At 36.9% G+C, this 11,657-nt stretch overlaps 1 protein-coding gene across 6 annotated transcripts in view; it reads left to right on the forward strand.

Moving 5' to 3' along the window:
* The window catches only part of slc27a4 (solute carrier family 27 member 4), a 31,214-nt gene that overhangs the window by 12,119 nt on the left and 7,438 nt on the right, over positions 1-11,657 (forward strand). For all 6 annotated transcript variants that reach the window (XM_086300425.1, XM_086300422.1, XM_086300423.1 and 3 more), the window contains 8 exons: positions 1,392-1,550; positions 2,472-2,541; positions 2,724-2,815; positions 4,026-4,135; positions 5,802-6,011; positions 9,377-9,503; positions 9,921-10,058; positions 10,153-10,317. In XM_086300425.1, coding sequence (XP_086156551.1) covers positions 1,392-1,550; positions 2,472-2,541; positions 2,724-2,815; positions 4,026-4,135; positions 5,802-6,011; positions 9,377-9,503; positions 9,921-10,058; positions 10,153-10,317 — 1,071 coding nt within the window. The remainder of the gene's footprint in view (positions 1-1,391; positions 1,551-2,471; positions 2,542-2,723; positions 2,816-4,025; positions 4,136-5,801; positions 6,012-9,376; positions 9,504-9,920; positions 10,059-10,152; positions 10,318-11,657) is intronic.

Genomic DNA, 11,657 nt, shown 5'->3' on the forward strand with positions numbered 1-11,657 from the left:
GCAGATGAAAGTTGGATAGATTCGAAAGTTAGACGAGAAAGCTGAGGCATAACAGTCTGTAAAGCATCGTCATATGCTGATGAATGCTGTTCTGGTTCCTGTGCAATAAGAGAGGTGAGTGGTGAGGGGAGACAGCCACAGAGGTCATAAAGACAAATGGGTTTTGGAGGAGGTGTTTCTTCAGTATCAGCCAGTAAAGCTTTAAATGACTGATAAACACAAAGAAGGGATAAGGTAATGAGGGAGGGACTGCCACTAGTCTGCAGTGTCCAAGGTCTGAGCTCTGCAGAGAAATGTGTTGCATGATAGGAGGCAGATAAAAGGCAGAACCACTGTGACATAGACACGTCTGATAGTACAGTGTTCAGGTCAAATCAACTGAGGGTTATGGTTTTTGTTAGGGGCTAGATCAAACCATTACACACTGTTTTAAAATCATGTTGGTTTTTATACATCATCATTGAAACAAATATATTGTTTCAATTAAATTAATTACAGCACCTAAAAAAGTAAATTGTGCATATTCCACCTAGGTTACACCAGCCTTGACATTATATCTGAAATACTGTCAAATAGATAAAACAAATGAAAAAGTCATTTTCACTTGCCAGTAAGATTAGGATTGTAGTGAGTATTAAGTTAAATGCCATGTCATCATATTTGTGTGTTTTGTATGTTTGACATTGCGTGAATTAACTCTCATTTTGCTCACTCTACAAACCTGCAAACATGCCTTTGTATTACCTGAGCTTGAACTCTCATTATCTAAAACTGCCACAGCTCGGTAGGATGGTCAAGTATTATTTGTAGATGTAATTCACTCTCCTCTTGGTGCCTTCTTGGGTCCCTGCCCAATATGGAAAGCCCTGATCTCAACAGCTATAAAGAGTGAATGATTTTTGAGCTGGTCACTCTGAGATCGAGGGAATAGGCTCTGTACTGGGTAATGGATTTTTAGTGTGTTTTATGCCTTTAAGTAATTGGAAACACAGCTCTTTTACAGAATAGGTCAAAATTCAAGCTACTAGCTTTAGTGCCTAGGCATGACATAAGGCTTTTGGATGTTTTTTCCCCTCAGGTGAAATACGAGAGCCGTTTCGATTTGTTGTTTCCCTTTTTTGCCTGATTCACTTCCTTTTACATATATATATTTTTTGTGACACTGTACCTCAATATGCTTTCTCTATAAACATTTCAAGTTATTTTAACCTTTAACCATTTGTATATATTGTATTTTACACCACTCTCTATACTCTTTGTTTTGTCACTGATTAAAGTTTGCAAAGGATGCAAGCTTTCTTGTATTTAAATGTTGAACAATGTGCAGCTGTCTTGTGATAAGGATACGTGACATGTATTTGATGTATTTGAATTTGTTTCTGTTCTCACAGCTGTGTCTGAAGTCCATAGTTCAATGGGGAAGGCAGTGCAGATGTTTTGCTCTGGAGACTGGGATCCCAAACGAGTCCCACAGGGAACAGAGTGCCTCGAGCCCCTGGTGGCTGGTGCCCCTTCTCATCTACCCCCTCGGCCAGATCGCAGCTTCGTAGGTAAAAGCACCGTGTCCATGAGATCTTACAACCATTCAGGATCTGGAATTTTCTTTTTTTGGTTTAAAGTGATATCTTCTTGCAGGTTAAGGAAAATGTCACTGAACAATGCTGAATAATGATTTTTCTGGTTATCAGTCATAAAATTATGAAAAAATCCTAGCACCAACTCTAACTAAAACAACATACCAATTTCAGAAAACTATTTGTTTGCATTTTTGTCTCTCTAGCTGCACTGACTACTTGGCAGGTGTCGAGTAATATTTTTGGATCCAAGGAATGAGTCACAGTCATGTGAAATCAAATTTCTAAACTTATATTGACACAAAAAAAACAACTTCCACTGAAGCGAATTGTCAAGAATGTCACTTTTTTCTGTTTGATATATTTCTTACCACAAAAAAGACACACCCTTTTAACTATTTCTTCACATAATGCACTATATGTTCATTAAATGAAGAATTTGTGTAATTAATGATATGATGGGCACAGGCAAATAAGAGTTATACCTATCATTAATCATCTCCCTTTGTTTTATTTTGATAGATTTAGGGATTTACTGATGACTTGTCACGAGGCAACTAAAAGTATTGCCTTTTTAAGACGGTGCAAAAGGGAAAACAAATGGAATCCACAATGTTCACAATCAAGTCATGTCATACTGCTTTTTTCTGTCTCCATGCTTCAGTTCTGTAACTTAAAAAAGGACTTTATAATTAAAACTGTGAATATTCCTGTAAATAGAAATGAAAGGTGAGTATTTACCCTCCTGCAAAACTAATCAAAAGTGAGGACTCAGCAGTAAATTAAAAGTAAACATTTAAACTACGCATACATGTATAAGTATAAGCACTCAAGCACATGATAAACCCACTCATACCAGATTCTGCTATTGTCTTACTCTCTCTGTGCTGTTTTCAGATCGCCTGTTCTACATCTACACATCAGGAACCACTGGGATGCCTAAAGCAGCTATTGTTGTGCACAGCAGGTAGGAAGGAGGCAAACAGACACACAGGAATGCAGCTGTTCTCTTTGTTGATCCATGTAGCTTTCATCTAAAGAACAAGCAGTGTTGTTAAAAAGTGAGAGGAATAAATAAAACTAAATGCTTTTGTATTTGCTCATTTGACTTTTTTCTCTTTTTGTTCGTCACCCCGCCCTGGTGTTCAGGTACTATCGCATGGCAGCTTTGGTGTATTATGGCTTTAGGATGACATCAGACGATGTATTGTATGATTGCCTTCCACTTTACCACTCTGCAGGTATGTCTGTTAAAAGAACATAAAAAGGTAGGAGGTGTTTTAATCTACGAATGAGTTGGAGTGTTTCCTCCAAAGTTTGATTAATACATTATTCAGAAAATCGTTGCTTTTTTCTTGGTTTAAACAAAACTGTGTCAGTAAAGACCTCCAAAAAGGAAGAAACTCATTCACCACCTGTAATCGTTTAAAACAGCTGATAAGAGGAATGTTTTAAGACAATAAACATATAAAAGAGAACAAACCCCAACAAATATTTTCATTTAATCATCCCAAAATAATGAAATATAAATAAATGTAAGAAATTGATGTTCTACAAAAGGCAACCACATGGCGAGATCCTAAATGAACAAATGTGAGCAAAACTAAATTTAACAGCCAATAATATTACTGCTAGTTTGAGGACTGAGGTGTTTGATCAAAATAGTTTTGCTGTAATCCAGCGGAAAATGTGAGAGGAGTCAATGCCAAATACTATGCTGCATCTCTGTTTATTTGCTTTTAAGTACATTAAAAGTGGAAAATATTTTGTATGTAATGTTTCCATCAGTTGTTAGTGGGATACTTCTTAATAGCAAGCACCCACTTTACAGTATTATTTGCGCTGTTTGTGCTCTTGACCATGAAATCAAAATGTTACGATGCTTTTATTTTTTTTAAGTGTTAAAGTTAAAAAAAAAAAATTAAAAAGGTAATTTCAGCAAATTGCTAGGTGATTGCAAAACAACATGACTATGATGATTGTAATATCATGTATACGGAGGTCATTTTAACCTGTTGCTAGGTGGTTGCTAGGCAACATGACAACATCTTAATGAAATAAAATCTGATAAGAACCTTCAGGCGGTGCCAAGCTTCAAGTTTGGTTCATCACCCTGTGATTGTGTGGGAGGACTTGGTGGATAATAAAAACAAACATAGATGTAAATTTTGTCTATTACAGTAAGATACTAATTATAACTCTTCAAACTTGGAGAGACTTCACTGGTTCATGTTTTCTTACTACAATGTTGTGTTGTAATTTTTGCAGATAGAAAGATTAATTATAAAAGGCCAGTTTGCAAATGCTAATATGTCAACCGTCTCTAACTCTTAGCTATCATTGTTCAGTTTTCTGGAACGTAGATAGCGATATCTACGTTCATCTGATAATTGCTTTGGTTTAAACAGTTTTTGCTTATTTTTTTTTTATTTTTTTATTTTTTGTCTAAAGGAAACATTGTGGGAGTTGGCCAGTGCCTAATACACGGCATGACTGTAGTCATCAGAAAGAAGTTCTCTGCCTCACGGTTCTGGGATGACTGTGTCAAATATAACTGCACGGTAAGCATGTTGCACAGTCAGGTGAAAAACAAACTGCACCCTCTTTCACTTCTAAAGTTTTGTATACCACAAAATAATTTTTAAAAATCTGTTCCTTTCAAAGTCTTATCATTATGTAGATGCAACCTGAGATGAATAACAACGCAGGACACATTGACACATCACCATGTCATTATTTATTTAACAGAAACTTAGCTAAAATGCAAAAGGTTAGTTTAAAAACTAACCATGATTCAGTAGCTTGTAGAACCACCTTTAACAGCAATAACTTTAAAGTAATCGTTTTCTGTATGACTTTATTAGTTTCCCACATTGTTCTGAAAGAATTTTGGCTCACTCTTGTTCACAGCGTTACTTTAGTTCATTGAGGTTTGCAGGCATTCGTGTACGGCTCTGTTATGGTCGTACCACAGCATTTCAGTCAGGTTGAACCAGTTTTGGCAAAGCATTAGCTTTCAGACATTTAGTCTCATATTTGACTCTAAAATACTTTGCTTTACAGAAGAGTTCATGACTGAGTCAGTGACTGCAAGGTGCTCAGGTCCCGTGGCTGCAAAACAAGCCAACATCTCGTCATCCCTTAAAAATTAATGTGAGGTGTTTGTCGCTGTGGCATTATGGCCAAACACTGGAGACATGATGGTCTCATCTGTTTAAAGCACACTGGTCAAGAAGTTTTGATGATTTTTCAGAAGCAACATTGCAAAACTAAACCGTGTTGCTATATTCTTTACAGGGAGAAAAGACTTTTTCCTGGCAATGTTTCCAAACAAGCCATACGGCGCAGTCTTTTTCGAAATGCACTGTCATGACCTTTAATATTTCACATGCTAACCAAGGCTTGTAGAGTCTGAGATGTAGCTCTTTGGTTTTTTGCAGTTACTTTGAGCATTCACAGTCTGACCTTTGAGTGAATTTGCTGGAACATCCACTCCTGGAAAGATTGGCAAATGTCATGAATGTCTTTCACTATAATCTTTCTTACTTTATAATGATGGACTGAAAACTATTTAGAAATAGCCTTATAACCATTCCCAGGTTGATATGTGGGTAACGATTGCTTCTCTAAGATCATTTTTCATGTCTTTCCTCCTTGACTTTGTGTTAAGACATACCTGAATGCTCCAGACCAGGAAAATATTAAAACTTCTACTTTTATAGAGGTGCTCAAACTTGGTGATGACCAGTTCATCAAGTGCATTTGATTAGCAGCACTCAGCTGCTTCTTACATAAGGGCGTACTTAGTTTTTCACAGCACTGCTTAGTTTTTTTGTTACATAAAGTTAAACGGTAATGAGTTGATGACCATCTGATGTTTTATTTAATAAATGAAGCTAATATGAAGATTTGCTTAGGACAAGAAGATTTTCTATTGTTATCTCCTGCTACATGAAGCCTTAAAACTGAAACAGGGTGTCCCTGTCACAGATTTGATTTATTAGGTACAACACAGCGGCACATTACAATCTCCTTTTTGAGAATATGTCTCTATATCATGTCATTTTCAGTAAAAATCCTTTAAAGATTTAATATTATCCCCGTAGCTCTTTCAATTCTTTGTCCAACCACTGTATGCTTGCTGTAAAGCCATTAAGCAGTCTTTTTTTTTTTTTTTTTTTAACTTTTGTCTCATTACTGATTGTTTTTATTCCCATTGTCCTCCAGATTGTGCAGTACATTGGAGAAATCTGCCGGTATCTATTGAACCAGCCAGTTCGTGACACAGAGCGACAGCACCGTGTGCGCATGGCACTGGGCAACGGCCTGCGTCAGTCCATATGGGAGGAATTCATGAACCGCTTCAACATTTCGCAGATTGCAGAGTTTTATGGAGCCACAGAGTGCAATTGCAGTCTGGGCAACTTTGATAACAAGGTAGGAACATGTCTCCCAAAAAAACTGGTGATGTTGAACTGGCAAAATTTTATTTCATTATGAATCCAAATGTTTAAAATGGCATCACTGTGGTAAAGTATTGTCTTTTAGAATCCCAAAGACTGCTTAATCAATCAAGTTGCATAAATTAAAAAAAATAATTCAGAGGTTTTTGTTTTCATTAATCCTCTAAGGTCACAATATTAAACATAACAGCACCTTGTAAGCTGCTGTAATACAGATAGGTCTATATATAATTGGACACTGACACAAGCTTTGTTATTTTTATCTGTTTACTAATAGATATTCAAATTATCGTTAGTTATAGTTATAGACTCCCAGCTTTCGTTTGAGGGTATCCACATTTCCACATAGCCACTGTCTTTTTAAAGGGACCAAAAGTAACTGGACAATTGACTGAAAGGCTAGTTCATTGGCAGGTGTGGGCCAATGAAATAGTATTTGTTATGTCATTATCGATTAAGCAGATAAAACGCTTGGAGTTGATTTGAGGTGTGGTGATTCCATTAGGGAGATTTTGCTGTGAACATACAGCATGTGGTCAAAGGTGCTCTCCATGCAAGCCTTCTGTAAGTGGCAAAAACAGAAAAAACACATCGGAGAAATTGCTGCAATATTAGAAATAGCAAAATCTACAGTTTGATACATCCTGAGAAATAATTCACTGGTGAACTCAACAATGCAAAAAAGACCTGGACACACACACAAGACAGAATCATTTCCATGGTGAAAAGAAATCCCTTCACAACAGCAAACCAAGTGAACAACACTCTCCAGGAGGTAGGCATATCAATATCCAAGTCATAAATGGAAGACTGCATGAAAGTAAATACAGAGGATTCACTACAAGGTGCAAGCCACTCTTAAACCTCAAGAATAGATTGGACTTTGCTAAAAAATTAAATAAAAAATCTTTTTTTTAAAAACTAGCGGAGTTCTGGAAAAATATTTTTTGGAAGGATGAAACCAAGATCAACCTCTACCAGAACGATGGCAAAAAGAAAGTATGGAGAAGGCCTGGAACAGCTCGTGATCCAAAGCAACCACATCGTCTGTAAAACACAGCGGAGGCAGTGTGATGGCTTGGGCGTGCATGGCTGCCAGTGGCACTGGGACACTAGTGTTTAGTGATGATGTGACACAGGACAGAAGCAGCCAAATGAATTCTGCTCAAATCCCGCTAAATGCACTAAAATTGATTGGGTGGTGTTTCATAATAGGGCTGAACGATTATGGAAAATAATCTAATTGCGATTTTTTGCCCCAATATTGCGATTGCGATGCGATATGCGATTATTTTTTAAGGTCTTTGTCTTCTGTATTATTAAACAAAGACAAGCAATACATCATATACTATGGCCAATACTATATTACATTAATTTTAAACTGTTCTTTCCTGGAAGACAGACCTCTGTTATGATGACATGAGGTGATGCATGAATTGATGACTGACATTTTTATTTAACTTCTTCAATCACAACAGTATATTTGAACATACACAATAGTTTATTTTTAGCTTACAAACATCTGAGCATAAAGTGCTGACAAGGAACCCTGGTGTAAACATTAAAATGAAAGTCAGTACAATGTGCAGATTGCAGAAATATACATAAAAAAAAATCAGTGGCTTTACCACACTCAGTTTTTCGACATCTGTGAACTACTAGACAGTCATTAAATTAAAAAATAATATTAAATAAATAAAACTAATAAATAAAAAATACACACATCTTACTGATCTCTGCAGTCAGTAACATTACACATAAAGTGCAAACATAATAGCAATTGTATAAACACATACACAAACACGCCTTTAAAATTTAAAGGCGTGAAATTGGACGGTCTAGTTCTGATTAGCGTCACCGCTGTCTCGGTGGAGTTTAATAAACTCGGCCGTCTGCTTCTTGCTATCTAAAATATAACCAGACACTGGTGTAAATTCTCGACTGTCTCCTACTTCTGTTTAATAAGTTTTCTGTTTGACGTTTAGTCAGCTGTGTGAAAACCAAGGAGGAACCCACCCGGGGGATTAATAAAGTTTTATTTTATCTAATCTAATAACTTTAATCTCAGCCAAACCGATTTACTCACGAACAAACAAAACACTGAAAAAAGCCCAACAATAACATTTTTAGGTTGTCTAAGTGACTTATATATTACGTTTAACCCGAGCAGCGAAACTCCGCGGTGATCTGAAAATGATGTGCCGGGAGTTGTGCCGTTCTCGGCCGCATCAGTAACCCTCGAGCTCCCGGCTAGCTGTCGAGCTGGTGGGTAGCAGACGCCTCTGAAAACGTCGAAGCACTTTTGCAAATATGGGATATCTTGATAAACCGAGCAGATATTTGATGTTTACACAACTACTTTCTCGCCTGAAAATATGTTAAAAGTTTATTTTGTGACCCTGAAAGATTAGTATGAGTAATTTTAAAACTTAGTAGCGGCCGCCATTGCTGGAAACTGGAGTTTGGCTGGGCTGCGCTATGAATTCTGGGATATGGTAGTAATTTGGACAGCCTTCGGCGCGTCGCTGTGACATAATCGGTCTACAAATGCGGCCTCAGGAGGATGCAGCCCATGAATTTGGACATGTCCAGAGTATAATCGCAGCCTTTGCGGTTAGAAAATTGCACTTGATCATGTCGCGATATTATCGCAAATGCGATATATCGTTCAGCCCTATTTCATAATAGAGATGGACAGTGACCCAAAACATACAGCTAAAGCAACCCAAAGAAGTGGAATATTTTTGGATGGCCAATTCTGATCTTAATCCAGTTGAGCATGCAATTCACTTGTTGAAGACTAAACTTTGGACAGAAAGGTCCACAAACAAATCGTTAGCTTCATAGCATAAGTGCCTAAGTCATTGACTTAGTCAAATGACTTAGGCAATTATGCTATGAAGCTAACGAAATGACAGTAAAGGCCTGGCAGAGCACTAAAGAGGAGGAAACCCAGCATCTGGTGATGTCCGTGACTTCAAGATTTCAGGCTGTCATTGCCAGCAAAGGGTTTTTAACCAAGTACTGGAAATGAACATTTTATTTTCAGTTATTTATTTGTTTAATTACTTTTGAGCCCTTTAAATGAAGGGGATTTTTGGGGGGGTTAAAATGCTTTAGTTCCTCACATTTTTTTTATGCAATATTTATATGCAGCCCACAGAATTAAAGCTGAATGTCTCGAGTTTAACTGCATCTGAGATGTTTCATTTAAATTAATTGTGTCAACGTACAGAACCAAAATGAGAAAAATATTTATGGACCTAACTGTATGTGTGCCTTTCATTGTCCTCACCATACTGATAGATTTGTGGTTGCTGCTCTTTGTCTTTGCATCAGATGGGAGCGTGCGGCTTCAACAGTCAGATTCTACCCTTCATCTACCCCATCAGACTGGTGAGGGTTGATGAAGAGACCATGGAGCTAATTAGGGGACCTGATGGTGTCTGTATTCCTTGTAAACCTGGTGGGTTTACAGTCTACCTGTACCAAACATCTCTTTTAACCCTAACAAGCTCAAAATAAGTTTACAATGTTATTTTTAAGTAGTAATAAACACCTCGTGTAGATCCACAGCTCATACATTCCCATAAAAATGGTGCATGTTTCTTTATTAACTAAAGATGAACATGTCATCTGTATTTTTAGCAGTAATACTTTGTAGGTTTCTAAACACTAAGGGTCAGCTGACTGATAGTGTTAAAACAAAGCTAGAGTAGTTTACTCATCAGAAAGGCTGTGACCGCTCAGAATTATAGTATGGCACTGTGTTTATAATCTGTGTGTTAGACTTTCCAGAATACATAATATGCATAAGCAGTCTTATTTAAGATCCTTGGGGGCTCCAAAAAGACTAATGTTCCTTATCTCTTTCTCATTCAAGGTGAGCCTGGACAGCTTGTTGGCAGAATCATTCAGAATGACCCTCTACGTAGGTTTGACGGCTACGTCAGCCAAACAGCAACTGACAAGAAGATTGCTCATAGTGTGTTTAAGAAGGGAGATAGTGCCTATCTGTCAGGTTGGAGCACTTAGCCACACACACATATTGAGTAGTTTACCGTATGCCATTATGACTGAATGAACTGAATACTGAATCATTTCCTTCTCACTAGGTGATGTGCTGATCATGGATAAGTATGGCCACATGTACTTCAAAGACCGAACAGGAGACACTTTCCGCTGGAAAGGAGAGAATGTCTCAACAACCGAGGTGGAAGGAACTCTAAGCAGACTCCTAGATATGAAGGATGTCGTTGTGTATGGAGTGGAAGTACCAGGTAATATCTCGGAATTTCTGTTTTTTTGTTTGTTTTGTTTTTTTTGTTTGTTTTTTTAATACTTTAATAGTCATTAACATCCTGGGTAATATATAAATGTTGGCTAATCATACACACTGGCTTTTTATATGATATATTATATGATATACCTTAATTTTAACCGAAAAGGAAGCTTAGAGTAATTTAGAAATCTTTGCTTGGAGCTACGCTTGCTGGATAAACTGACTCCGTTGTTTCCAGAATTCGCAGGACCGTCTGCACTTCATATTGCAGATGAATTACAGCAGAGCAGATGGTTTTGATATTGATATTTGATATTCAAGGATGATTTTTTTTTTTTAATTTAATGCCCAGCAAACCCAGGATGGTAAACATTTTGAGTTTATTTCTTAGAATAAAACATGTTTCTTGTGCACAATTTCTTATTAACAAGTATTATCTCACGTTTTAAATGAAGTCTCAATTCATTAGTAAATGTGTAAATGAAATAGACAAGTGCAGCGTATATAAATTAAGTATACTGAGCAACACCATGAGGTTTTGTTTTTTGTTTTTTTTCAAGCAAGAACCACACTGTGCTTAGCTCTATAGTTGTCACAGATGTAATGTCTTGGCTTGCTCTTGGCCTAAAATTATAGATAGATACACACACACACACACACACACACACACACACACACATATATATATATATATATATATATATATATATATATATATATATATATATATATATATATATATATATATATTTATTAGGGGTGCAACGATACACAAAATTCACGGTTCGGTTCGGTTCGATACTTTGGTGTCACGGTTCGATATTTTTTCGATACAAAAAATGTTCATGCCTTTTTAATTTGTCATTTATTAAAATTATAAATATATATTTTAACTCAAAAGTACAGTTTTTAAATTTAACCCTAACCCTTGTGCGTGTTTTTTATTTTGACAGCGAATGCGCACCTGCGGACCACTTATGTGCAGCCCTGGTTATTTAGCTCGTCATATCGCAGCCACAGAAATTCTTTTGTCCATGAAACCATAAAGCTGCACTTTCTTTTTGCCTTATAGTCTGATTTGTCATAACTTCTCCGTTTTGTGGTAAGCTTTTCTTTGGCTGTCACTTCTTCACCCTGACCTGTCTTATTTGGCTCAGCAGAACTGAAATGCTTTTACACACTCACTCACATAAGCTCAGCGATTCTCTGCGCGATCAACCTCTCACATGTTTAAGCTGCGGGAGATTTCACTTGTCATGTTTGCATAGTAAGCTAACAATTAATAAGACGATGTCAGAGGAATTGGTGCACAAATTATCATCACTCACAGATCAGTGC

Source organism: Aulonocara sp. 'chitande type north' Nkhata Bay, linkage group LG7, assembly GCF_057382095.1.
Source record: "Aulonocara sp. 'chitande type north' Nkhata Bay isolate Kocher_YH1m ecotype deep benthic linkage group LG7, A_spYH_male_GT1.1, whole genome shotgun sequence".
Taxonomy (NCBI): domain Eukaryota; kingdom Metazoa; phylum Chordata; class Actinopteri; order Cichliformes; family Cichlidae; genus Aulonocara; species Aulonocara sp. 'chitande type north' Nkhata Bay.